This window comes from Prosopis cineraria, unplaced genomic scaffold, assembly GCF_029017545.1.
Source record: "Prosopis cineraria cultivar Desert tree isolate PC_DT_omini unplaced genomic scaffold, ASM2901754v1 PC12, whole genome shotgun sequence".
Taxonomy (NCBI): domain Eukaryota; kingdom Viridiplantae; phylum Streptophyta; class Magnoliopsida; order Fabales; family Fabaceae; genus Prosopis; species Prosopis cineraria.
This window is the reverse complement of record NW_026555343.1, coordinates 2,312,978-2,338,404: the sequence shown is the minus strand read 5'-3', so window position 1 is coordinate 2,338,404 and position 25,427 is coordinate 2,312,978. Positions and strand designations below refer to the sequence as shown.

The 25,427-nt window shown below is 30.0% G+C and overlaps 1 protein-coding gene across 1 annotated transcript; it reads left to right on the top strand.

Annotated features, from left to right (window-relative positions):
* The first annotated feature begins 16,945 nt into the window (after positions 1–16,945).
* LOC129288731 (laccase-7-like) lies at positions 16,946–20,332 on the top strand. Its single transcript, XM_054925462.1, has 6 exons — positions 16,946–17,188; positions 17,536–17,687; positions 18,167–18,411; positions 18,512–18,640; positions 18,910–19,872; positions 19,977–20,332. Exons 1-6 carry the CDS (start codon positions 17,105–17,107, stop codon positions 20,105–20,107), a joined length of 1,704 nt encoding a protein of 567 aa, XP_054781437.1. The 5' UTR covers positions 16,946–17,104; the 3' UTR covers positions 20,108–20,332.
* Positions 20,333–25,427: the final 5,095 nt, after the last annotated feature.

Sequence of the window (25,427 nt, the reverse complement as noted above, 5' to 3'; positions counted from 1 at the left end):
AGATTTTGAAACATAATCTATTCATATATTTTTTTAAATTAAAGGAAAAATAACAAAAGAATTAAAGGAGGAAAGAAAATAAGTGGCGTGGAGACACAACAATTTCAAGAAAAAAAATAAATAACAAAAAAAGAAGAAAAAGAATGATATAGTTTGGGGAAGGAATAAAAGATTGGATTTTAAATCAAATCAAATCTCAAGAAAAATAATATTTTGACATTTTGAAAGGATTAAGAAATATTGAGTGCAAGATATTATAAATAAGAGTTTTTAATATTATTCAAAAGTATCTGATCTTTACCACACCTAGGTCAAGGCCCCTTGGCTGCCAATAGGCTAATGCTCAATTTTGGGAGCTTTTAGAATCTTTTAAAAGCAATCTGAAGTACATGAGCAAGATTCATTCTATCTTTTTATGATTTGGGATTTCAGTTCTATTTTAATTTTTATTCTTATGTGTTGCTAAACTCCCGACTAAGAGTCTAGGAGTATGATGTAGCCCATCTGGGATTGAATTTATGAATCTTTTTGAGTACCTATTGTTTTAAATTTGAGCTTCATGAATATATAATTTATAGAGTAAAATGCTTTGACTACCATTCTGTTTTACCTTAATTACACAGACATTTCGTCTATTTAAAAAAAAAATACAATTTAGTTCAATCCATTCAACTTGTTAAGAATATTTTAAAAAGATTCTAAAAACTTATTTTAAAATTAAAATTTACATTAAAACGAATTTTATTTACTAATCTACCCATCACCCTAATAAATTTTAAATTATATTACTTTGACTGTTACATAATTTCATTATAAAAACATGTTTAAAAATTTTAAAATTTAGATTTAAATTATTTATAGAATCTCTTAAACTCATATCATTTTATGTTATTTTATTGATAAAAATTAAAATAATAAAATTTTATAATATGATAAAAATTAATAAATTTTATAATAAAAATTTGAAAATGTATTTACTATATTTTTTATTTTTTTGGAAAATATAGATTTTCAGAAAATTTTTATGTCAAAGAGGGACATTTTAGTCAAATTAAAAGTTTAAAAGTCAAATTTTACGATCAACTAACAATTAAGTAGATGGAAATGGAATCTCAAATATACAAGGGAGGTTTATGTAACATATTTTTTATTTTAAGGGAGATTCATATGGGTTTTTAAAATAGAGGGGATGTCTGTATAATTAAATCATGTTATAAGAGTAGTTGATGTATTTTACTCTAATTTGTATTTCTTTTAAATTATATTTATCTCTCTCTTGCTATTCTTGTGGATTTTATGCCTAATCAACATAATACCTAATTTATGGGTAAACTTGAAGGAATGAAAGATGAAGGGTGAGCTTATATATATCTAAAAAGATAAACATAAATAACTAAACTAGATATGGATTTAAAAATTTGTGGTGATTTAAATTGTAGTTTCAGAATTTGATTAGGATTGTGAGTTGCACGAGAGTGAATTCAACCTTAATTAGCTCAGGACTAATTAGCTGAGAGATAATTAAGACACTTTAGTAATAATACTTGTCACTATAATTGCAAAGACTCAAGTAGGTGAATTCAATTCCAAGCACTCTTTTGATTGGATCACCATTTGTTTATTTTATTATTAATTTTTTATAAAATTATTATTTTCATTCAATTATCATATTGTGTTTGGACTAAATTTAATTGGATTAGTAGTAAAGCTAAGCTTTCTTGTATGTTCGATATTTGAAATACTCCAAGTAATATATCATTACAATTTTGTAAATAAAAGCTATCAAAGACGAAAGAGATAAATTAAAAAATGATTGAAAAATGTCGTATCTATTATTGAGATGAATGGTACATTATATACATAAGAAAATAGATAATACAATAATAACTAATAATTATATAACAATCTTAAGTAATATCTCCTAATAATATTTGAGATATATATACAATAATGATAAAAGATATTTAGAGAATATTCTAGATAATATCCCCTTTAAACTCAAGATGGCTTAACAAAGAGAAACTTGAGTTTGTCTACTAGAAATTAAAAGTGGCATGGAAGAAAATACTTTGTAAACAAATCAGCTGGTTGATTCCTGGTTCAAATTAGAACAAGTCGGATGGTGCCCTAAACAAAATGATAGTCAATCTCAATGTGTTTGGTCTACTTATGAAACATATCATTGTGAGCAATCTAGATTGCAACTTGATTATCATAATAAATATTTGTGGAGGAGTTATGAGATGCTTTTAACTCATCAAATAACCAACAAAGCCAAAGTATTACAGCAGTAGTGTCTGCTAGTGCATAATATTCCAATTCAATACTGAAGTGAGAGGCTAATATCTACTTCTTTCTTCTCCAAGAGATAAGGGAATGACTGAGAAAAATACAAAAACCTATCATAGACTATCAATCATCATGATCACCATCCCAATTGATGTAACGTCATCCTTGACATTACCAAACACATAGAACACCAAATACGGAACAACATTATAATAATTGAGATTACCTTAATCCCATAAATAGTTATCATAACTCAAGGGTTAAGTATTTGAAAAAAATGAAATCTCGAGAAAACCCTTTTCAAAAGATTGTTTGAACTTAAACTGTAGTTTAAAACCAATTAAATAAGCTAATGAAAGCAACAAAATATTTAGTCATATAGGCACAGTACGCCGCGGTGCAATGCATCATCTGTTGTGGTAGACTGCATAAAGAAAAATGCTTGTCTTTATGCCTTGCACTATGGTGTGATAGACAATGTGCCACAACGGGCGACCACTGTCATGGTAGCAAACATATATATATATATATATATATATATCTAAGTTGGCATATGCATTCAATATTCATTACAAACCAAAAATAAATGAAAGGACTATACAATTGAGAGTTAATCCCCTTGATGCTCAATTGCACCTTCCTTTCCCTTGTTCCAATCAGAGCTTTCACCTATAAAATATAACCATTGGGTGAGTCGAAGACTCAATAACTAAATAATTTAATCAACTACTCGTGTGTGAGAATAATTTGTGTGTATGTGAAGTGACATAGTAAATCATATAACATGTCTCATAAATCCACACATAAAGTTATATCATGATATGCATGATCAACACACCACTTTATACCCTCTTTATGTCTTTTAACTGAATCTGTGATCTGACAATTCGATAGGACCAAGTCTATGTGACTTGATAGGCCCAAACTTACCATTAGTAGGAGGTAGCCTCGGCCAAGAGCGCTTTCGCACGCTATGGACCACAGATTCTCCCTGTCCACAATTACTAAGGGTGTCGATGCTTAATCTACCACTTATAGTACTGAAACTTTCAAATAATATAATACTGAACATCGGGGCCTCCACAGTTCTAGTGTACCATATGGATTTTCAAACAATATCCTGACAACACACTAGAGTGAACTCCTACTGTCTGACAATGATCATATCAAACATGCTTAATACATCTAATACATATCTATAACATATCATTTGTCACAATTTTTCATTTTCACTTAAACCATATAATTTCACAAGTAATTATATATAAAATAGCATTTAGCTTTTCAAATACTAAAACTTTAAAACAACTTTTCATTCCACTTCTCATAACTTCAAAATCATAATTTCATATTATTATTAGGCTAGTATCAAACTAAAACATTACTTTTAAATCTACATACTACTTTCCAAACACATAAAAAGGGAGATTAGACAATCTGGTTACCTCAACTCTTTTGTCACTAAAAGGGTTACCATGGTCAACTAATAGCTCCATACACATCACTAGCACCAAAATGCTAGATCAAAGGTTAATCTACATAATTAAATCCTTAATTATCAAATTCTCTTACTAATCACCCATTTAATAGTAGAACTAGGGGTACCCATTATGATCAAAACCTCAATTTAACCCCAACAATCCTTCCAACACATTACATAAACCTTTTCCAACATCCCAATAGATAAACAATACCATTACATTACCTACATTGCTCTCAATCATCCAATTTCTACCTAAGTTTCATCTAAACTCTAACCAACAACTCCAAATCTTCATGAAATCTATAAAAGGTTTAAAGGCTTAATTTAACTCTCTAAGACCTTAACTAAAGCAATAGGTTTAGCCATTACCTAAGAAAACATGAAATCAAGGCCCCAAAATCCCTAAATCATTAGAAAGTTTGAATCTAGGGAGAAGGAGAAGTGTAGGAAGCTTACCCAAAGTTAAATCTTGCTCCAAATACTTCCAATGTGGTCTAAAGGTTGAGCCCTAGCACCTACCAGTTGTTTACCATCGTCTCCTGATGATATCTCTTTCCTACTCCTCATTTTACGTCTAATTTTGTGATTTGATAAATGCAAAAATTTGTACATGCATCGTGGTATGTCATAGAGAACTCCACACTTGTTTTGAACTTGTCTCCATGCCATAACTTGCTTATACTCCAATCTAGCCCTCTTCTATGGTTGTCCAAGGATCCATTAGCTACATTACTTTCCCTAAAACATTATTAACTAAAAATTCACTTAATTTGACTAAAATACCCTTATAAACATTGTAAATTATCATAGTTAAAATCCAAGATGTTACAATCAGCATCAGAGTAAGCTCATAGTACAAGAGTAGAGCTAGTAGAGAAGTAAAGCTCATGATACAGAGTACCTTGATATATTGAATGATATGAATAACTGCTATATAATGAGTTGTGTAAGGCTTAAAAATAAACTGACTGATAACATGAACTGCATAAGTAATGCTAGGATGGGTGACAACAAGATAGATGAGGCCCCCAACCAGCTGGTGGTAATAGGTGTGATTATCTAACAAGTTGCCATCAGTGAAAGTATAGTGAACATTCAATTCAATAGGAGTGATTTAAACCTTTTCATTAGAAAGGTGAGCTCGAGATATCAAATTAATGGCATATTTAACTTGAGAGAGATATACCATCACTCTCATGGTAGACCTCAAGCCTAAGAAAATAGTTCAATAAGTCAAGATGCTTCATTTCAAATTACTAGCCTAAGTATGTCTTGAGCTCTTGAACTCTCATATCATTACTGCCTGTGATAATCATCTTATCAATATACAATAGCAATAGAACAATACCATAAGCAGTGGAGCAAACAAAAAGAGTTGAGTCGTGCGAACTACAAGAAAAATCTAATTGACTTATAGTGTTACTAAACTTAGCAAACCATGCACGTAGAGTCTACTTGAGCCCATATAAAGCTTGACGAAGATGACAAACCTGGCCTATGGATGTTAATACTTGGGTAGAGGCTTTACATATACTTCTTCTTCTAGATCTATATTTAGAAAGGCAATCTAATATCCATCTCGTGAAGAGGCTAGTGCTTAACAGTAGAAAAGGCTAGAAGGTTATGAATAGAAGTCATATAAGCAACAGGTGCAAAAGTTCCTCATAATCAACACCATACTCTTAAGAGAATCCTTGGGCCACCAAGTGAGCCTTACATTGTTTCAAAGAGCTATTAGAATGAGTGTTATTCTTGTAGACCCATCGACACCCAACTAGAGTTTTACCAGGAAGAAGACCAACAAGATCCCAAGTATGCATTTTATTCAGGGCCTACAATTCATTATCCATAGCTTACTTTCAAAGGGGATCATGAGAGGCTTTCTTAAATTATTTGGGTTCCTAAAACTATAGAATGGTAGAAAATAATAGTAATCATTGAGGTAAGAGGGAGAATTTCTTACACAATTGGGCCAAGAGTTTATGGACAATATGGGCTCAATAGGCATGACTTATGTTGAAGGAGCAATAGGTGTGACAGTAAGCACATTCAGAGCAGCCACAGCATTGATTGTGGAATGAGCTCAATAGAAGAATTTGCAATTAAATCACTGAGAACAAGATCAGTAGAAATATCTATAAAAATAGGAGTCGAAGAAGATGAAAATGATGAGAGATCAGTTAGAGATGAAAACTTGATATTTTTTTAAAAGACAACATGCCAAGAAATACAAATATGGTGAGAAAGAGGATCCCAACAACAATAACCCTTATGCTCAGAATCATAACCAAGAAAACAACAAATACGAGAAAGAGTTTGAAGTTTATTTGTCTCATGAGATGGAAGAAGAACAAAACAGGCATAAGCAAAGACTTTCAAAAGACTATAATTGGGAGGATAACCATAGAGACGCTTAAAAAGAGAAATGTTATCGGTGACAAGAGATATGAGTCGATTAAAGCAAAAGATAAAGATTAAGGCTGCTTCACCCTAAAATCATTCAGGACAAGAAGAGGAAATGAGAAATGCTATAACAGAATCAATAATATGACAGTGTTTATGCTTAGCGTGACCATTCTGTTAAGACATGTAAGGACAAGAATATTAAGAAATAGTACCCTGAGAATTAAGAAAGGTGAGTAATCTAGAATCACAATATTCTAAAGCATTATCACGATGAAAACTTTTAATAACTTTAGAATATTGAGTGTGAATCATGGTAGCAAATTTGATATAAAGTTTAAATAACTCATATCGATGTTTCCTCATATAAATCTAGGTAAAACGAGAAAAATCATCAAACAAAATCATAAAATATCGGGATCCTCCCATAGAGGGGGTACACGTAGGACCCCAAACATTAGAATGAATCAAATCAAATGGAGAAGCAGCAATAGAATTATTTTTATGAAAAGACAAAGTAGGTTGTTTAGCATTCTAACAAAAAAACGCATTGCAAAAAATGACTACGAACATGACCTAAAAGACTATTAGAAATTAAAGGATGTAATTTACTCAAAGAAGGGTGAGCAAGATGATGACATCATAAGTTGAGGGAAGAATTAGGAGAAGAGGATGTGGAGGCAGCACACAATATGGGAACAGTGATCTCATGTAGGTGCATTGAGGTGAACTCAAACATGTGACCAATTTTGGGCCCAATTTTGACAGCCTATCTTGTTTAAGAATCCATCACACCACAACCATGTTTATTAAATAACATGTCATAACCCATATTAACAAGTTGTCCAATAGAAAGAAGGTTAAAGTTAATGGCAGGAACAAAATATGTATCATGAATGGATACAGAAGGTAAAGAGATAGTAACAATATGACTAACAAGCATTTGAAAATTATCAATAGTGTGTATAGGATAGACAATAGAGTTAGATGTTATAAAGGAGGAGAAATTTTCCTAACCTGTCATATGATTGCAATAAGCAGAGTCAAAATACCAAATGGATTTATCAGTGAGAGTAGATAAGGTAGGAGATGGACTAGAGGAACTGAAAATGAATGTGTGCAACAAAGTTTCAAGTTCAATCAGAGAGGATCCGAAAGTAGGATGAGCAATATCACATTTTTCCAACCAAAGATGGTAATTGCAACCATTCAATGTGACTAATAGAGATTGAGTAACATCTAAGTTTTTCGTTTCTTTCAAAGGAAAATAAAGGCTTATAAAAGAGAATGATGGATTAAAAAACCCAAACTAGAGACTGTAGTGTAAATGGCATAGCGCTCACATCAAGAAACTAATCAATAATTTGATAGTTGAAAATGATGCATTGGATGTTCTTTACCTTTTGACCAAATTTCAGCACGATCCAACGATTAACGAATCCGTAAAGGTCAATTTACTAAAACTACCCTGTGGATATGCGAAAATAGATTTAAGATGGATATGAACTCTGACGAAGGACAACAACATTGTTGCGAAGGAAAACTAATGCTCTTCAAAAACTGACTTATTGTGGGAAAAAATATTATATGGCTCTGGTATCATGAAAGCTATCAAAGAGAACAGAGATAAATTAGAGAATGATTGAAAAATGTTATATCTATTATTGAGATGAATGATACATTATATATATACGGAAAATAAATAATACAATAATGACAAATAATTATATGATAATATTAAATAATCTCTCCTAATAATGATTGAGATATATACACAATAATAATAGAAAATATTTGAAGAATATTATAGATAACAATATACTTGTGGTAGCGATCAAGTAACCATAAAAAAAATGTCAATTTAAATGAAAATTTTCTTTAATTAATTTTCAACGTGGGAAGAAGCCGTCAACGTTTGAATTAGTAAGATCTGGACTAAAGCAACCTTGGACTCCAAGCTTAATTTTGAGTGTCTAGCGTAAGCATATTAAATCATCTGATTAAAGCTCAAATATAATTTATTATTCTTTTGTCTTTATTCGCAGTCGCAGAAACTTATCAATCACTAATGATTATAATCCCAATGAAAATAATCAAAACTAGGGCTTTTAGAATGAAAAGCTTTGAAAATTGATTTCGTCAAAAATTTATGGTAAAAGATTTGCATTTGATTTTAATTTTATAGAGGAGCTGACTTTCCTTTGAAGCGTGCTTTTGGATTTGATAATAAATTGAATAGACCACGGTAGTTTTAAATTGTTGATAATAAAATTTGGCATGAATTTATCTAATTAATTGTCAACTATATATATATATATATATATATACTTTCTCACAAAAATAAAACTGTCAATTATTAATGATAGCACAACTAAATTAAACATCAAACCCAAAAAAGCAAAGAAGATGAAATCCCATTAAACAACTGATCCGATCCTTTGCTCTTTCAAAGAGGCTAAGTTACGTTGCAGCGACAATTTTCAGATGAAGAATGTAAAAATGTTATCAAGAGAAGGAAGTTCCAGCAAATTACGTACGCACACAGCCAATCAGAGAATCAGCCGCTTAATTTTTTTTAATTAATTAGTTATGGATTTGTTTGTTGTGACGTAAATTAAATGTAGATATCATCTCAGATATAAAAAATGAGGAAATGATAATTAGAGAAACCCATAAAAACATTAATGACAATTTTAGATCCTCAATAATTGGAATTCAATTAAGGGGCCATATCCTTAATTGCAATTAAAATGTAAATTAATTTACAAAATTGCTCTCACAAACAAATGCATAAAATAGCTGATCGAACATCAAAGTCTGTTGTGAAATTTTGAAAAGTCACTTGAGATTTGTTAGAGAATCAATTGTAAATTTTAAGTCAATTACTTGTAAATTTTTACATTTATCAATATACAGACAAATCACTTGAAAAATTAAGACAAGCAAGATGTGAATCTTAGAAAAATAAGTTAAAAATTTATTAAAATTAGTTCTGAATTTTAGGATTGGGTAGTCACTAAATATGTATACTCATTCGTGAAAGTTTACAAAGCCATTTGGAATTTGATGGAGAGATAGTTATGAATACATGACAGTAAGTAGTGAATTTCAAACAAATTACTTGTAAATTTTCGTTGTTAATATTCACAAATGATTAATTTAAGATTCATAACTGAGACTCACATATTCACACAACTGATTCTCCAATAAATTTCTAGCGACTTTTCAAAAATTCACAAATGACTTAAATGTTTGATTAGCTTTTTATTTTTTTCATTTGTTCATAAGGTTAATTTTATAAACTCATATATTTTTAATTATAGATAATGACCATGATCCCTTAATGGGATCTCAATTATTCGAGGTCTGAAATTGTGATGAATATTTTTAAAAAATCTACAATTGTCATTTTTTTCTGAAAAAAAAAAATTGTCAAAATTTCACGCGGACGAATTATTTTAGTCCCCGCCCAAAGCAATGACTTTTTTTTGGCTTTAGCAAAGGCAAAAAGTCATGACCTTCTGTTTTCCCATTCTTCTTTTATGTTTTGTTATATGGTATATTCTATCGTATCAAAACAAAACATCTCCTTCAAGAAAACACGCTTATTTTTTTTAAGAAAAAAAATCTCACAGGTTATATAATATATATCGTTGACTTTTTTGAAAAGAAAATGAAGTTATTAGAAACTTCAATTCTTGTGCCCTTTTTTGACACATATTTTACGAAAAGAACATGAAGCTTCTATATATATATATATATATATATTTGGCCAAAGAGAAGCTTCCATGTATTGGTCCTTTCAACTTGAAACTTCTGTCTCAACCAATTTTGAGCTCGTCGTATTAGTTCTTAATAATATAATTTAATTACTATGGAAGCATATCCTGTGACTAATATATTTATTATGGGAAATTAAGGTAAAAATACTGCTGCATACGTACGCACATACATGCATGTTTCTAATTAGAATTCACAACACATATAGCACATTATCAAAATAGTATTAGACAATTAATGAACTCACAACTTCCCCCTACCCATATAAGAGTCAGAATTAATTGGTGTGAAGTCATTTTTCAAGTGTACACTTTTAATTAGCAAACCAATGAGCTATCATGATTCCTTCAACGAAGTTTGTAGATTTGTACTATCTCAAATAAATTCGTTATCCTAGGGTTTATATATGTTATCCATCATTTCACATCGCAAAGCTTGTGTCGGCAACATGGAGAATGTTTTGGCTATTTAAATATACGAGACAGCATGGCAATCAATAATATATAGTTGACAATTTTTCCTCCGCGGTCTTTAATTAAGCGATCAGCCCAAAAATATTAACTAATATTTAATAAATTATAAAATATATACGACCAGCTCAGGCTTGCGTGAATAGAATGACTTGTCATCATCACTTAATAATAAGGTTTTTTTTTGGCCAAATCACTTAAAATAAGTTTTTTTTTGCCAAATCACTTAATAATAAGGTTAAGTTTGGAACAACGGTAATGAGTTTTCTGCGGAATCGATTTTTATGTTCCGTGTGAGTGAAAAAATAAGAATATATTTGAACATAAACATTTGGGGCAAAAAGTAAATATATCATGGCTTTTAAAAGGAAGTGACAATAATTTACTTAGTTACTATCTATCTAGATGGGAAAGTCCTGTACCCATTTAAAAAAAAAAAGGTTTTTCCGATATGAAAGTGAACTTTTCAACGGTCTTCCAAAGACATTAAGAGGAAAACCACAGGATACTTGATTCAACAAGTAATATTATATCAGCCTAATCAAAGATATGAAATTTGAATCTTGAAAATGCAGTAACATGCATCAATGTATAAGCTTCCACCTGAAAGGGATCTTCCTAGAATTTGATCCGTGTCACATGCCCAAAACACCGACACTTCAGGCAAAAAAAAAAAAAAAAAAACAAACAAACAAACAAAGGACATTATATTAAGAGTGGTTTCTTTGCTCCAAATCCATTTCTTGAATTTTTAACCAAACTTCGGTGGTTAGAAGTTCATATACTTGCATGCATCGAACAAAACTAATTGATAAAGACCTGTCTTTTGCTTTTAATTTGGTGCCCAAAGAAAATTAGTTTTTGCCTCCTCCAAAAGTTGCTCTTGGTGTCTCATCAAAATAAATCAAATTATTAAAAGCATATACACACGAAACATATGCCTTCAGAGTATAGTCCACATGTTACGTAGATCATTCCCTCTATTAGTAGTCATATCATAAGAATTATTATTTAATTATAAAGATAAGAAGAGATTTTGAAACATAATCTATTCATATCTTTTTGTTTTTTTTATATGAAATTAAAGGAGGAAAGAAAATAAGTGGCGCGGAAACACAACAATTTCAAGAAAAAAATAAATAACAGAAGAGAGAGCATAATATAGTTTGGGGAAGGAATAAAAGATTGGATTTTAAATCAAATCAAATCTCTAGAAAAATAATATTTTGACACTTTGAAAGGATTAAGAAATATAGTGTACAAGATATTATAAATAAGAGTTTTTAATATTTTTCAAAAGCCGATATTTACCACAGCTGGGGTCAAGGCCCCTTGGCTGGCCAGTAGGCTAATACTCAACTTCGGGAGATTTTAGAATCTTTTAAAGGCAATCTGAAGTAGTCGAGCAAGATTCATTCTATCTTTCTATGATTTCGGATTTCAGTTCTATTTCAATTTTTATTCTTATGTGTTGCTAAAGTCCCAACTAAGTATGATGTAGCTCATATGGGATTGAATTTATGGATCTTTTTTAGTACCTTTTGACTATCATTTTATTTTACCTTAATTACACAGATCTCTCATCTTTTTAAAAAAATATAATTTAGTTCAATCCATTAAATTTGTTAACAATATTATAAAAAGATTCTAAGAACTTATTTTAAAATTAAAATTTATATCAAAACAAATTTTGTCTACTAATCTACCCATCACCCTAATAAATCCTAAATTATATTATTTTGATATAAAAACATGTTTAAAAATTTTAAATTTTAAATTTAAATTATTTATATAATCTCTTAAACTCATATCATTTTATATTATGTGATGAACAAAAATATATTTTTTAGCAATTTTTAAAAAAATAAATAAATAATTTTCTATAAATTTGATAAAACTTAAAATAATAAAATTTTATAATATGATAAAAATTAATAAATTTTATAATAAAAATTTGAATTGTGTTTATTATATTATTTATTTTTTTGAAAAATATAGATTTTTAGAAAATTATTATGTTAAAGAGAGGCATTTTAGTCAAATTAAAAGTTTAAAAGTCAAACTTTATGGTAAACTAATAGTTAGATAAATGGAAATGAAATCTCAAATTATGTAACATATTTTAATTTTAAGGGAGATTTATATTGGTTTTCAAGATAGAGGGGATGTTTGTGTAATTAAATCATAATATAAGGGTGCTTGATGTATTTTACTCTAATTTATATTTTGGGTTGCACGAGGGTGAATTCAACCTTAATTAAATTAGGACTAATTAGTTGAGAGATAATTAGGATGCTTTAATAATAATTGTCACTATAATTGCAAAGACTCAACTCAAAAATTGAAATTTAATAATTCAAGTAGGTGAAATTCAATTCCCAGCACTCTTTTTTGATTGGATCAACATTTGTTTATTTTATTATTAGTTTTTTTTATAAAATTGTTATTTTCATTCAATTTTCATATTGTGTTTGGACTAAATTTAATTAGATTAGTAAAGCTAAGCCTTCTTGTGGGTTTGACATTTAAAATATTCTAAATAATATATTACTACAATTTTATATACTTGTGGGAGAGATCAAGTAACCATAAAAAAGATGTCAATTTACATGAAAATTTTCTTTAATTAATTTTCAACGTGGGAAGAAGCCGTCAACGTTTGAATTAGTAAGATCTGGACTAAAACAACCTTGGACTCCAAGCTTAATTTTGAGTGTCTCATGTAAGCATATTAAATCATCTGATTAAAGCTCAAATATAATTTATTAGTCTTTTGTCTTTGTTCGCAGTCGCACAAACTTATCATTCACTAGTGATTATAATCCCAGTGAAAATAATCAAAACTAGGGATTTTAGAATGAAAAACTTTGAAAATTGATTTTGTCAAAAATTTATAGTAAAAGATTTGCATTTGATTTTAATTTTATAGAGGAGCTGACTTTCCTTTGATGCGTGCTTTTGGATTTGATAATAAATTGAATTAGACCACGGTAGTTTTAAATTGTTGATAATAAAATTTGACATGACTTTATCCAATTAATAGCCAACTATATATACTTTATCCCAAAAATAAAACACTCAATTATTAATGATAGCACAACTAAATTAAACATCAAACCCAAAAAAGCAAAGAAGATGAAATCCCATTAACCAACTGATCCGATCCTTTGCTCTTTCAAAGAGGCTAAGTTGCAGCGACATTCAGGTGAAAAATGTAAAAATGTTATCAAGAGATAGAATCAGCAGCTTAAATTTTTTTTAATTAATTAGTTGTGGATTTGTTTGTTGTGACGTAAATTAAATGTAGATATCATCTCACAGACATAAAAATGAGGAAATGATAATTAGAGAACCCACAAAAACATTAATGACAATTGTAGACCCTCAATAATTAGAATTCAATTAAGTGACAATGGTCCTTAATTGCAATTAAAATGTATATTAATTTACAAAATTGCTCTCACAAGCAAATGCATAAAATAGCTGATTGAACATCGAATTCAGTTGTGAAATTTTGCAAAGTCACTTGAGATTTGTTGGAGAATCAGTTATAAATTATAAGTCAATTAATTGTAAATTTTTACACTTATCAATATACAAATAAATCATCTGATAAATTAAGGGAAGCAACGTGTGATTCTTAGAAAAATAAGTTAAAAATTTATTAAAGTTTGTTGTAAATTTTGTTTAGTAAATTTTAGGATTGACGAGTCAGTACATATATATACTCATTTGTAAAATTTTACAAAGCCATTTGGAATCGATGGAGAGATAGCTATGAATATATGACAGTAAGTAGTGAATTTCAAACAAATTACTTGTAATTTTTTGTTGTCAATATTTACAAATGATTAATTTAAGATTCATAACTGAGCGTCATATATTTACACAACTGATTCTCCAATGAATTTCTAGTGACTTTTCAAAATTTCACAGATGACTTAAATGTTTAATTAGCCTTTTTTTTTCCCATTTGTTCATAAGAGTACTTTTGTTACCTCGTACATTTTTAATTACAAATAATGACCAAGGTCCCTTAATGGGATCTCAATTATTCGAGGCCTGAAGTTAGGATTAATATTTATTAAAAATCTACAATTGTCATTTTTTCCTGAAAAAAGTTGTCAAAATTTCATGCAGACGAATTATTTTAGTCCCCGACCAAAGCAGTGGCCTTTTTGCTTTAGCAAAGGCAAGTCATAACCTTCTGTCAGTGATGAAAAATTCAAAGCGATATCAGATAAACTAAAAAAGAAAAAAAAAGTCAGCGGCTAAAAAATGGATGATGACCAAAACAAATATTGACACAACATATTTGTTTGTGATATAAAATGGAAAAAAACAAGAAAAAAGATTCAATATGTTTTAAAATTTTAATATAAATATTGAAGATAAAAAAATCACGCTATAAATGTCGCCCTTTAGAGAAATTTTTAAGTAATCCACGAGCACCCTCTCATTTATAATTTATTTAATAAAAATATAATAAATATTAAATAAAATTTAATTATAATATTAATAATAGTAGAAAGAGAAAATGTAAAAAATTAAATATGTATTTTATTATAGGAATAAAATTAATTAAAAAAAATATCACACAAGATTTTATTTAAATTATTTTAATTGGACAAATTATAAAAGATGTGACGCATTTGATCTATTTAAGTATTTTTCAATAGGTTATATGCCCGTTCTCAAACTAGCATGGAATGTCAATTTTAACCAGTGTAAAAATACACACACACTAAGTGAAATAAGTAAATATTTAAAAGGACCAAGTAATCCCATGTGTCATATATATATATATATGTGTGTGTGGGCGCGCGCGCGCGCTGTGAGCAATTCCCGCAAAGCTAACAGCTTAGTGTAAATCATGATGAACTTGTTAGGTGTACAAATTAACAAACACGGCGTTTTCGGATTTTAGTTTATTTAATATTCCTTTTATTCCTTGAAGAGATTTCGCTGAATTTGCTAGCTCGATCATATCAGAATAAGCTGAATAATTATTCTGACAAAGATGTGCACGTTACATTAAAACTTTAATGCGTGTTATATTTTAATAAACAAAAAAATAATATTTAATTTTTGCTTCTCCTTCACCCTCGAGTTTCCTTCCAAATCAGAGATTAGCATGACAAACAAGCAATCTATATACACTTATGAAATTTTCTGTACCATATAATTATGCTGAAGAGAGAGATTGAAGGATATGCTAAATGGAGTATATTTCTAATTTTCTATGTAGACACACAAATATTTTGTTCAAATTAACTTTGCCTTTTCGAATTTCTATATCACCTAATGGTAGGTTATTCTAATTTTTTTTTTCTTGACAGCATTTTTAATTAACTGTAAAATTTAAACGTACTGCACCTGCAGAATGTGTTCCTAGATTCATAGTTTTTTTAGCAATTTAGCACATAAAATGACATCTAATCAAATGCTCCCTCAATTTAAAAATGTATGCCATAATTTTTAATTAAATTTTATCTCCCAATAAAGCAATTAATCATCTTCAAATTAGTATCATCTTTTCATATTTACTTATATTTAATAAGGTATTTTACTTTAAAAATATATATAAAATAATTTATTTATTATGAGCACTTTTGGAGAAAACACAAATTAATTACACTTTAAACTACTATAAATAGTGCCTTATATTTTTTAGCATACAACCTCTCAAAAAATGTCTTATATTTGAATGGAGGGAGTAAAAAATGGAATTAAAATGTAATTATAAAGATAAAAAAATAACTTGTATTTGTATTTTAAAAAATAATAAAAATTGTTGAGTGGTGGTGGTGGTCGTTGTCGTCGTTGCAGCAGTAGCAACAGTAGCAGTAATTTGGTGATTGATTGAGGTAAAAATTGAAATATGATTGACCATAATATAAAGCATTAAGCAATTGATTGAGGTAAAAATTGAAATATGGTTGACCATAATATAAAGCATTAAATTAACTTGTTTAACTTTTTAAATGTTGTATGTTAAAGGGTATGATAATTGATGGAGCTTCAATTCTGATCTTCATGTCATGAAATATACAGATAGCCTGGTAAAATAAACTTATAAACCCTAGAATGAGTCTTGATCTCTGCTGTGTTTCTAAATTGATTCAATTAACACTTAATTATTATGAGAGTCATCAACAACTACAAGCTATCCAAATGTACGTTTAATTTAACTAATCTTGAAGGGGTAAGCAGCAGAAAATTCCGAGTTCGAAAGCGATACTAGCTAGGACAAACACATTAAGTAATTAACTAATTAATCCCATATATATATTATATGGGTTCAAATCGCTGGGATTAAAATAATATTTTTGACTCGTTATTTTGTTTTGCAGACGGACAAACGTTAATCTTTATCTTTCAGAATGCTTCTGGAAAGCCCATTGGATCAAATATTTATTCAACTATTAATAATATATTCTAAATACACGCAATCATATGGAGATTAAAGCTACCAAACTCTCTGACTATATATAACTGGATGTATCAATCCATAAATCCTGCGTCCTTGCCTCTGGAGAGAACACAAACACAGATTCAGATATTTGTTCTTTCGAATATATGCACTCTTAGCTTTTTTTCTCACACACAGACACACATATAGTCTCAGATTCATGCAAGGTTTTTCTTGTCTTTAATATCTTCTCGATCATCCTCAAAGATGAAAGCTTTTCTGGTGTTTTCACTTTTTGCCCTGCTAGCTTCCTCCTTCGCAACTGCTGCTATAGTGGAACATTCCTTCATTGTAAGTTATACTGTTGTTATCATCTTTTGTGCTGTAAGATATCTGAAAAGCATTTGGGAGTGAAATTTTGAATCTTATTATCCATATAATTGGGGAAAACACAATTTTTTATCTTGAACTTTTTCTCAATTATAAATGCAGTTCCTGATTTCTTAACTTGGAACAACTTAGTCAATGTAGATTCTTGTTCCATACAACTCAGTCACTATGATTCTTTAAATCAATTATACCGCAATAACTGTGCCAAAAATCAGGGACTAATAAATCGATAATTTATAGAAAGATTAGGATCTAAAGTTATATTGTTCTATATAATTATTGTATACTTAGGTTTGATATGATTGCAGGTGAGGGATTTCAACGTGACTCGTCTGTGCAATACACAAATTATAACTGCAGTTAATGGAATGGTTCCTGGACCCACAATTGGCGTACGAGAGAATGACACTCTGGTCGTTCACGTATTCAACGGTTCTCCTCACAACATCACTCTTCATTGGTAATTTTTTATTCATCAAGTGATTTCATTTCAATACTTTAAATTAAATAGTTTTTTAACAATATATTATATAATACGTACTAGCAATTTAGTTATTTATCTAACAAAAACCGACAAAATTGTTGAGCTCATCGAATAATTATAAATCATATATATAATTGGTCGTTGGCCACGCATATCATGCAATGTCCATTTGTGTCGTCAAGAGACCAATAAAGATTTGTTGAACAATTCACAACTATTTTTTGCCAGATTCGAAAGCAAACAAGAGCTTGTGTTTACATTGACAAATAGTATTTCCATAAATTTTCTCTTCTAAAACGCGTGAATCCTCCAAGCTGGAATATAATTATATAAAAAATAAAGATTAATTAAATTGATTGAATATGACAAGTGACAACCATTTTTTTCAAAATACAAATGGTCAGTATTTGTTTACTAATGAAGTATAACTGGATTATATGTAAATGTAAATGCAGGCATGGGGTTTTTCAAATAAGCAGCCAATGGGCAGATGGTCCCGAATATATAACACAGTGTCCTATTCGACCAGGTCAATGGTATACTTATAAGTTCACAATCATAGGACAAGAAGGTACTCTGTGGTGGCATGCTCATGCTGCTTTTCTTCGTACTTATGCTTATGGTGCTCTTATCATTCGACCTCGAATTGGTTGCCTTTATCCTTTTCCTAAACCTTACAAGGAAGTCCCCATTCTGTTAGGTATTTTTTTACTGTATTATCTCTTTGATTTATTTTCTTTTTTAATACAAGTGCAGGCATTTTTTACAAAAGAAATAAAAAATACCTTTGGTAATTTCAGGCGAGTGGTGGAAATCTGACATTAACAGAATTTTTGACGAAATTCAAGTTACCGGTGACCTTGTTCCTATTTCCGATGCTTTCACCATCAACGGCATGCCTGGTGATCTCTATAATTGCCCTCAAGATCGTACGTCATCTTCCTTAATTACCAACATCTTTTTATCTTTTGATTCTAGTAAAATGTTTAAGTGTAAGTAAACTTGAACTGATATAAGAAGTCCTATATTAAATAAAATTGGGTTAATACCTAACACAAAATAATAAACTTAAGCTTTGGAAAACACTGGGCAGTCATTTCTCATTTCTAACAGATTCATTAATTTCCAAGTTTTCAGTCTGCTGTCTCACTATATATAGTTTCTTACGTGAATACACATGCATGCTCATGTAATACAGCTACTTTCAAGTTGAAGGTGAAGCAAGGGAAGACATACTTGTTACGCATAATCAATGCTAATCTCATCAATCAAATGTTCTTCAAGTTAGCCAATCACAAGTTCACAGTTGTCGCGGTGGATGCCGGATACACGACTCCCTATGTCACTGATGTCGTCGTCATCGCCCCCGGCCAAACCACCGACGTCCTCCTGACAGCTGACCAGCCGGTTGGTTCTTACTACATGGCATCTTCCGCGTACGTGACCACTGTAGTGATAGCGTTCGACAATACGACAACCAGAGGGCTTGTCGTTTACAAGGGGGCCTCCCGTGCAAGCCCTCCTCTGATGCCGGCATTACCCGCCTTCAACGACACCACCACAGCCCACAGGTTCTACACAAATCTCACTGGGCTCGCCGGTGGGCCTCAATGGGTCGATTGTCCACTCCAAGTGGACGAACACATGTTCATAACTTTGGGGCTGAACTTAGACTTTTGCTCAAACAACGCCACGTGTGCGGGCCCACTAGGGTTTAGATTCTCTTCGAGCATGAACAACGAGTCGTTCGTGACTCCGAGCAACAAGGGATTGTCCATGTTGGAAGCATTCTTCAGAAACAAGCCAGAAGAAGTGTACACAAGAGATTTCCCTGACTTTCCTCCAGTATTTTTTGACTTCGTCAGCCCAAACATAAGCTTTGACCTGTCGAAGATATTCGCGCCGAAATCAACAAAGGTGAAGACGTTAAAGTTCGATTCGACGGTGGAGATTGTGCTTCAAAACACAGCATTTCTGGGGATAGAGAACCACCCAATGCACATTCATGGGTTCGATTTCTACGTACTGGCTCAAGGTTTTGGGGTGTTCAATGCGATGAGAGATAGCGGAAAGTTCAATGTCGTGAATCCTCAAAGGCGTAACACGATCGCCGTGCCGACGGGAGGTTGGGCTGTGATCAGATTCAAAGCGAACAATCCAGGTGATTTTCATTTCTTGAGACTCAATTTAAACGAAAATGAAGGCTAGTTAGATTGTGAATGATTGATAAAATGATGGCAATGGTGGTGATCGATGCCTTTGCAGGTATATGGTTTATGCACTGCCACATAGATGCTCACTTGCCGTGGGGGCTAGCGACAGCATTTGAGGTGGAGAACGGACCCACGCCGGAAACCAGCGTGCCTCCTCCTCCGGCTGATCTCCCGATGTGCTAACTCGTCGTCGTCATCTTCTGCTCTCAAATTACCAGAAAGACGAGACGACGACCTGTCGCGAAGTTTATATCTTCTTTAATTACATTTGTTGTTCGAATAAGTGAAGGGCATTATGGTGATTGGCCATAAATTTAAATTGTGAATTTGTAATTCAGCCCTTCGGTCTTTTCATGATATTTCAGATTGCATTGATCTGTTTATGAAAAAAAAGTACTTTTGGGCTCATTCAGTGATATTCTCCCTTTTTTAAATTGTATTCTTGCATTTTCAAAAAAAGGACAATTTATGTCTATCCATGAGGTCCAATTTTCCAATCAAACTAAGCACAAGGATTTTTTTTTTAATGATAAAATTCACGCAGATAAGATTTCTGAATTCTGCAATACAATATTCATAATAGAATCACATATGGCAAGATTTGATTGGAAATTAGACCTCCATTAAAAATATATATGGACCCAGTTTTGTCCTTGTTAAGTTGCTGAATATGATTCATATGGAATCTATCATTGAGAAAAGATTTAGCTGTAAATCCAATGACATGAGTAATCTTCAACTAACTTCATCAAAGGCAACTGCAGAGTATTTATAGTTCTGTTATAACGACAGAACTTACAAAATAAATGACACTTAAATTATTAAACTAAATATATCTATTTAACTCAAATTAATTCTATTTCTTATTTTCTACAGTCCTTCCAAAAAAATAAGTGCTATTTTTAGTTCTAGTGCCGCATCAGTGTGGATAAGTGGGCGTTTGCTTTTTCTGATCCAAAAGGTTGTCCCATATTTTAATTTGATTTTAATTTTTTATAAGACATCCTTCTTGAATGTACAGTAAAAAATATGACCTTCCCTTGAAATGTATATTTTAAAATTTAAAAATAGATGTCATTAGTCAAACGAATAGAAAACTTGCGTAATTTACTCTAAAAGAGAAATATAAGTTGATAATAGTATATAAAATAAATCAATGGTTCTAATTTCACAAAAAAAGCACTAAACAAGTTATTTTTGAAAAATGCTGAGTAAGCAAATGGCAATTAAGTTGCTCGTGCTTGATTTTATTTCAAAAGATGATTGTTCTCCTTTATGGACACTATAGGACCCACTAATTTATAATACACAACCCAATTGCTTTCAGAGTTCATTTAAATCAGGCCTAATTATATGGCCCAAATTTTGAACTCAACCACTGATACCCTAAATGCTTGCTCTAATGGTTTTCCACTTTCAATGTGGCTACACTGGTTTTTGTTTTTGTTTTTGTTTTTTTTTTTCTGGGAAAAGAATCAGGTCGTTGGTTTCCCTAAGACAAAAGACTAATGGAATAGGAGACTAATGACTTGGGCTGGGCTGGTCAAAACAAAATTAACATGGGCTGGCCTTATTCCTGATGCACAAAATGAATCTTTGAGAGAACCTTTATGTTTTTGGTTTTTGGTAAAGAGACTCTTCCTATTTAAATATGACAAAAGTTACCCATTTGATTCAGTTGCCAAAAGAGTTGTATCAGTCCAACTAATGATCTTAAATTTGAGTTCTAAAAATATAGGAAGATTTGAAGTAGAGCTTCCACTCAAAAGAATCTCAACCCAACTTAATCTAAATTAGTCAGATCTTTAATTTCAGCTACCAGATAGTTTACTACAAAAAAATATGATGAAAGTTCGAGTCTTAATAATAGTTTGAGAAACTTGGTAAAAGGTTTTGTGCCTTGTGACAGTCATGTGCCAAAAAGGCAAAAACTGATCAATCAAAGAGTGAGTTTCAATTCATAGGATACACACACACACATATATATATTGTACAACTTTTTCTTTGGGATATAAAGCTCAAAGTTTACAATTCAGGCAACATCGCCCGCATAAAGATCTTTGGGATTATTCATCTTCATATCATGTGTGTTGTGAGTGCAATATGGCTGCAGATTTTCTTGCTAAGCCTGGAATGGCTGTAACTCCTGAGCTTCATGCTATCTTCCAACCTTCGAATGACCTTTAGGATATCTTAGAGCATGATTGGTTGTTTCTGGCTAATATGGTTCTTATGTAAGTAGCTTTGTCTGCCCCCTTGTTATAAAAAAAAAAAATCCTTGTTATCAAAAAAGGAAAAAAAAATCATTTTACATCCTTTATACCTATATACTTACTTGTTATAATTATAAAAAAACCAAATAATGAGATCCATTTACCATATAAAACTAAAAAAATGAACTATATAAATTGAGTGCCTTCAAGACTTGACTAACCAAGCAACCACTGATGATATATGAAATTATTTTTATGACCACACAAAATCCGAACTACTAAAGGTGCAAATTCAGACCTTATTTGAAATTATTTTTATTTTATTATTTTGAGAGCTGATGTTTTATAAAATATGTTTTGAAAACAAAAAAATAATAAAATTTTTCATTCTCCCTTATTCTCTAGAACATCTAAAAGTTATTTTTATTTTTTCATTTTTTAAAATAATATTTTTTTTGTTTTAGAAAAATACTTTTTAAAAATATGTTATTAAATAAATTTTTTTGTTCTGAAGAACAGAAAACTGTTTTTAGAACAGGTTACTAAATAAGCCCTTAATATCTGTCTTATTTTTTGCAATTTTCTTTATCCTTTTTTAACTAGAAAGATAGGCTGATATATAAATGTGTGTGCGATGAAGCATGAGTAGGAAATATTGTAGAGATGCCTTGAACATACAATCGTTACTATGTTGAATATTTTCAATGTATTAGTTAACATTGACAAATTTCACCATAATTAGTGGCAATCATTTTGGAGTAGCTATGTCACCATATTCAGTCTTCCTTGTGCTTGGCTCAACCAAGCAATGGGGATTGGAGAGGGGAGGGTCAAAGACAATTTAGAAATTTAATAATATTATCACAAGGATAATAAAATATAAAATTATTTTAATTAAGAGTCCCTCGTCTCCATATCTCAAAAACCCTAATTAAGCGTAAGTTATAATGATTATTTTAAACTTACTCTTGAGTATCTTCATGTACTAAAAGCCAACACGCCTGAGTTCCTAAAAGAACTGAAGGGTATTTATGAATTAATTAAATCCCGAAAAGCAATGAAATTTAATTTGTTACTTTGATGTTTCATTTTTTTTTTGAGCTTTTTTTCTAAGTGCTAACACACACACAAACAATCAAAATTTTGAATTTATTCTACATCTAAATTAGGAAAGTTAGGTCCAACCCAACTTACAAATCTATGTCATGCTTAGCCTTCATGCATATGTGTGCATCTGTTACGCCTTTCAGAGTAAAACACAAATTCAAGGCGAAAACACAATTATTGGTTAATTATATGTTAATCACTTTAATTAATCCATTAGTCAAAAAAGGTTTTCTGAAGTTTCTTTGCACACGCGTAAACGTAATTATAACAGCCTCCATAGGATATTGGCTAGCATCAGAACTCAGAAGAACGTGTTGAACTTTTTTTTTTTTAAATAATATTAATTAGTACTCTATTCGTTCAAAAATATAAGGCATTTTTTTTTGAAGAATTTAATGTTAAGAAATGTAAAATATTTTTAGTCTTTTAAGGTATAATCATTACTTTTTTTTAAAGTACCCCTATTAAAAATGACTTTACATTTATTATAGAGTGTTTAATTGGGATAAATATATAAAGATAGGATTAGTTAAAAAGTAGGTAATAACTTTATTGGAGGGTGAAATTCAATTAAAAATACCTTATATTTTTTAACAAAAAAAAAGTAATTAAGAAGTTTGAATATATGAACTTCCATACAAAATGAATACTTACAACCACACTTTACATGTTTCTTTCATACTTTTGGACTTTCTTAGTGCATGTTTGATAAGTCTCTACGGATTAAATTGATAATTTTTAACTTGATTATTATTTTTCAAATGATCGACTAAATATTTTATAAATTTATAATGATGAGAATGAAAGAATAAATAAATGATATGATCTGACTTAAAAATTAATTAATTGTATATTTCTCAGCAAAATTTTATATTTCTAAAGTCGTCATCAGATGTTTCACCGGAGGAAAAATCGTCGTCGTCGGATGCATCAATTTCTATTTTTTTTAATAAAAGAACGTAATTTAATTAATTCATTCATTAATGTATCACTACAAACCTGACAACAAGAATATTCTAATGTTTAGCCAAAATTAATTAATTACGTGATGATGAGTTGGATTTGTCTTTGTTTATGAAGACCATAGTGACGTAATAATACCTTTTTTATACAATTATTCATTGTTCATGAACTTATAAGCTGGATAGAATCACCTTGGTAATAAAACCCTGTCAACAAGTACTTAACAATGATATAATAATATTCTAATGTTTAGCCATAAATAAATATATTGAAGAAGTTAATTGCCTTAAATATATTACAAAAATTGTTTTATGGGGTATGTATGGATAATGTGGTTTAATTATCAAAATTTATATAATATATAAAAATAGACCTAATTTTAAAATATCGAAAGACATGAATGTAAGAAATATATAATTTAAATTAATATAAATATGTTAATAGAGGCGATGTGCATGTTAAACCTTTTTTAATTATTATTCTATCTCTCGGCCTGTATCTTAAAATTCTGAAAGTATTATTATTTCTCGTTGAAATTAATCTAAACCCCCTATATGTTAGTCCTAGCGAAAGCAATTATAATAGCTTAATAAATATGAGATTTTGGGTTAAGTTCGAATGCAACAAACATTTTTAAGAATTGTCTGTATTAAAATTTTAAAGCAAATTAAAATTAAAATTAGTATTCACTGACTTGTTTGAAATAAGCAAATTAATAAAATTCAAAGCTATTGCCAACGCGCGTAATGCATGTGCCGTATCACCGCAAAATATATTATGGCATAATTAATGGTGTTGATGTTATTTGCTTTCATCAGATGAATTATTTTAGAGTAAAGCACTCTGCGCTTCTTCTTTGTTTTTTTTTATATCATCTTTTTATTTTTAAAATCTATAATAGTTATAAAATATAAATATTTTTTATTTTTAAAATTTTATTTATATTCATCCAACCGTTAATTGATTATTAAATCATATATATTGAATCAAAATATCTCTCTTTAAATATAAGTATTGTCCAAAAATTATTAAATTACTCAAAAAAAAATTAATGCAGACACTTTTTACTTTTTTTTACTTGCATTTTTAATTTTTAATTATGTAAATATACTTATTTAGTAATTTTTTAAAAAATTAAATATATTAATTGATTAAAATAATATTCAAATATGCAGTTTAAAAAATTTATGAAGTAAGAATTTAATATAATAAATTAAAAC

What these genes read in the sequence shown, in the direction of transcription:
- LOC129288731 (XM_054925462.1), top strand. Translation starts at nt 17,105, where the DNA reads ATGAAAGCTTTTCTGGTGTTTTCACTTTTTGCCCTGCTAGCTTCCTCC. An exon ending in CACAACATCACTCTTCATTG is followed by an intron (nt 17,688 to 18,166) that starts GTAATTTTTTAT and finishes ATGTAAATGCAG; the next exon opens with GCATGGGGTTTTTCAAATAA. An exon ending in GGAAGTCCCCATTCTGTTAG is followed by an intron (nt 18,412 to 18,511) that starts GTATTTTTTTAC and finishes TGGTAATTTCAG; the next exon opens with GCGAGTGGTGGAAATCTGAC.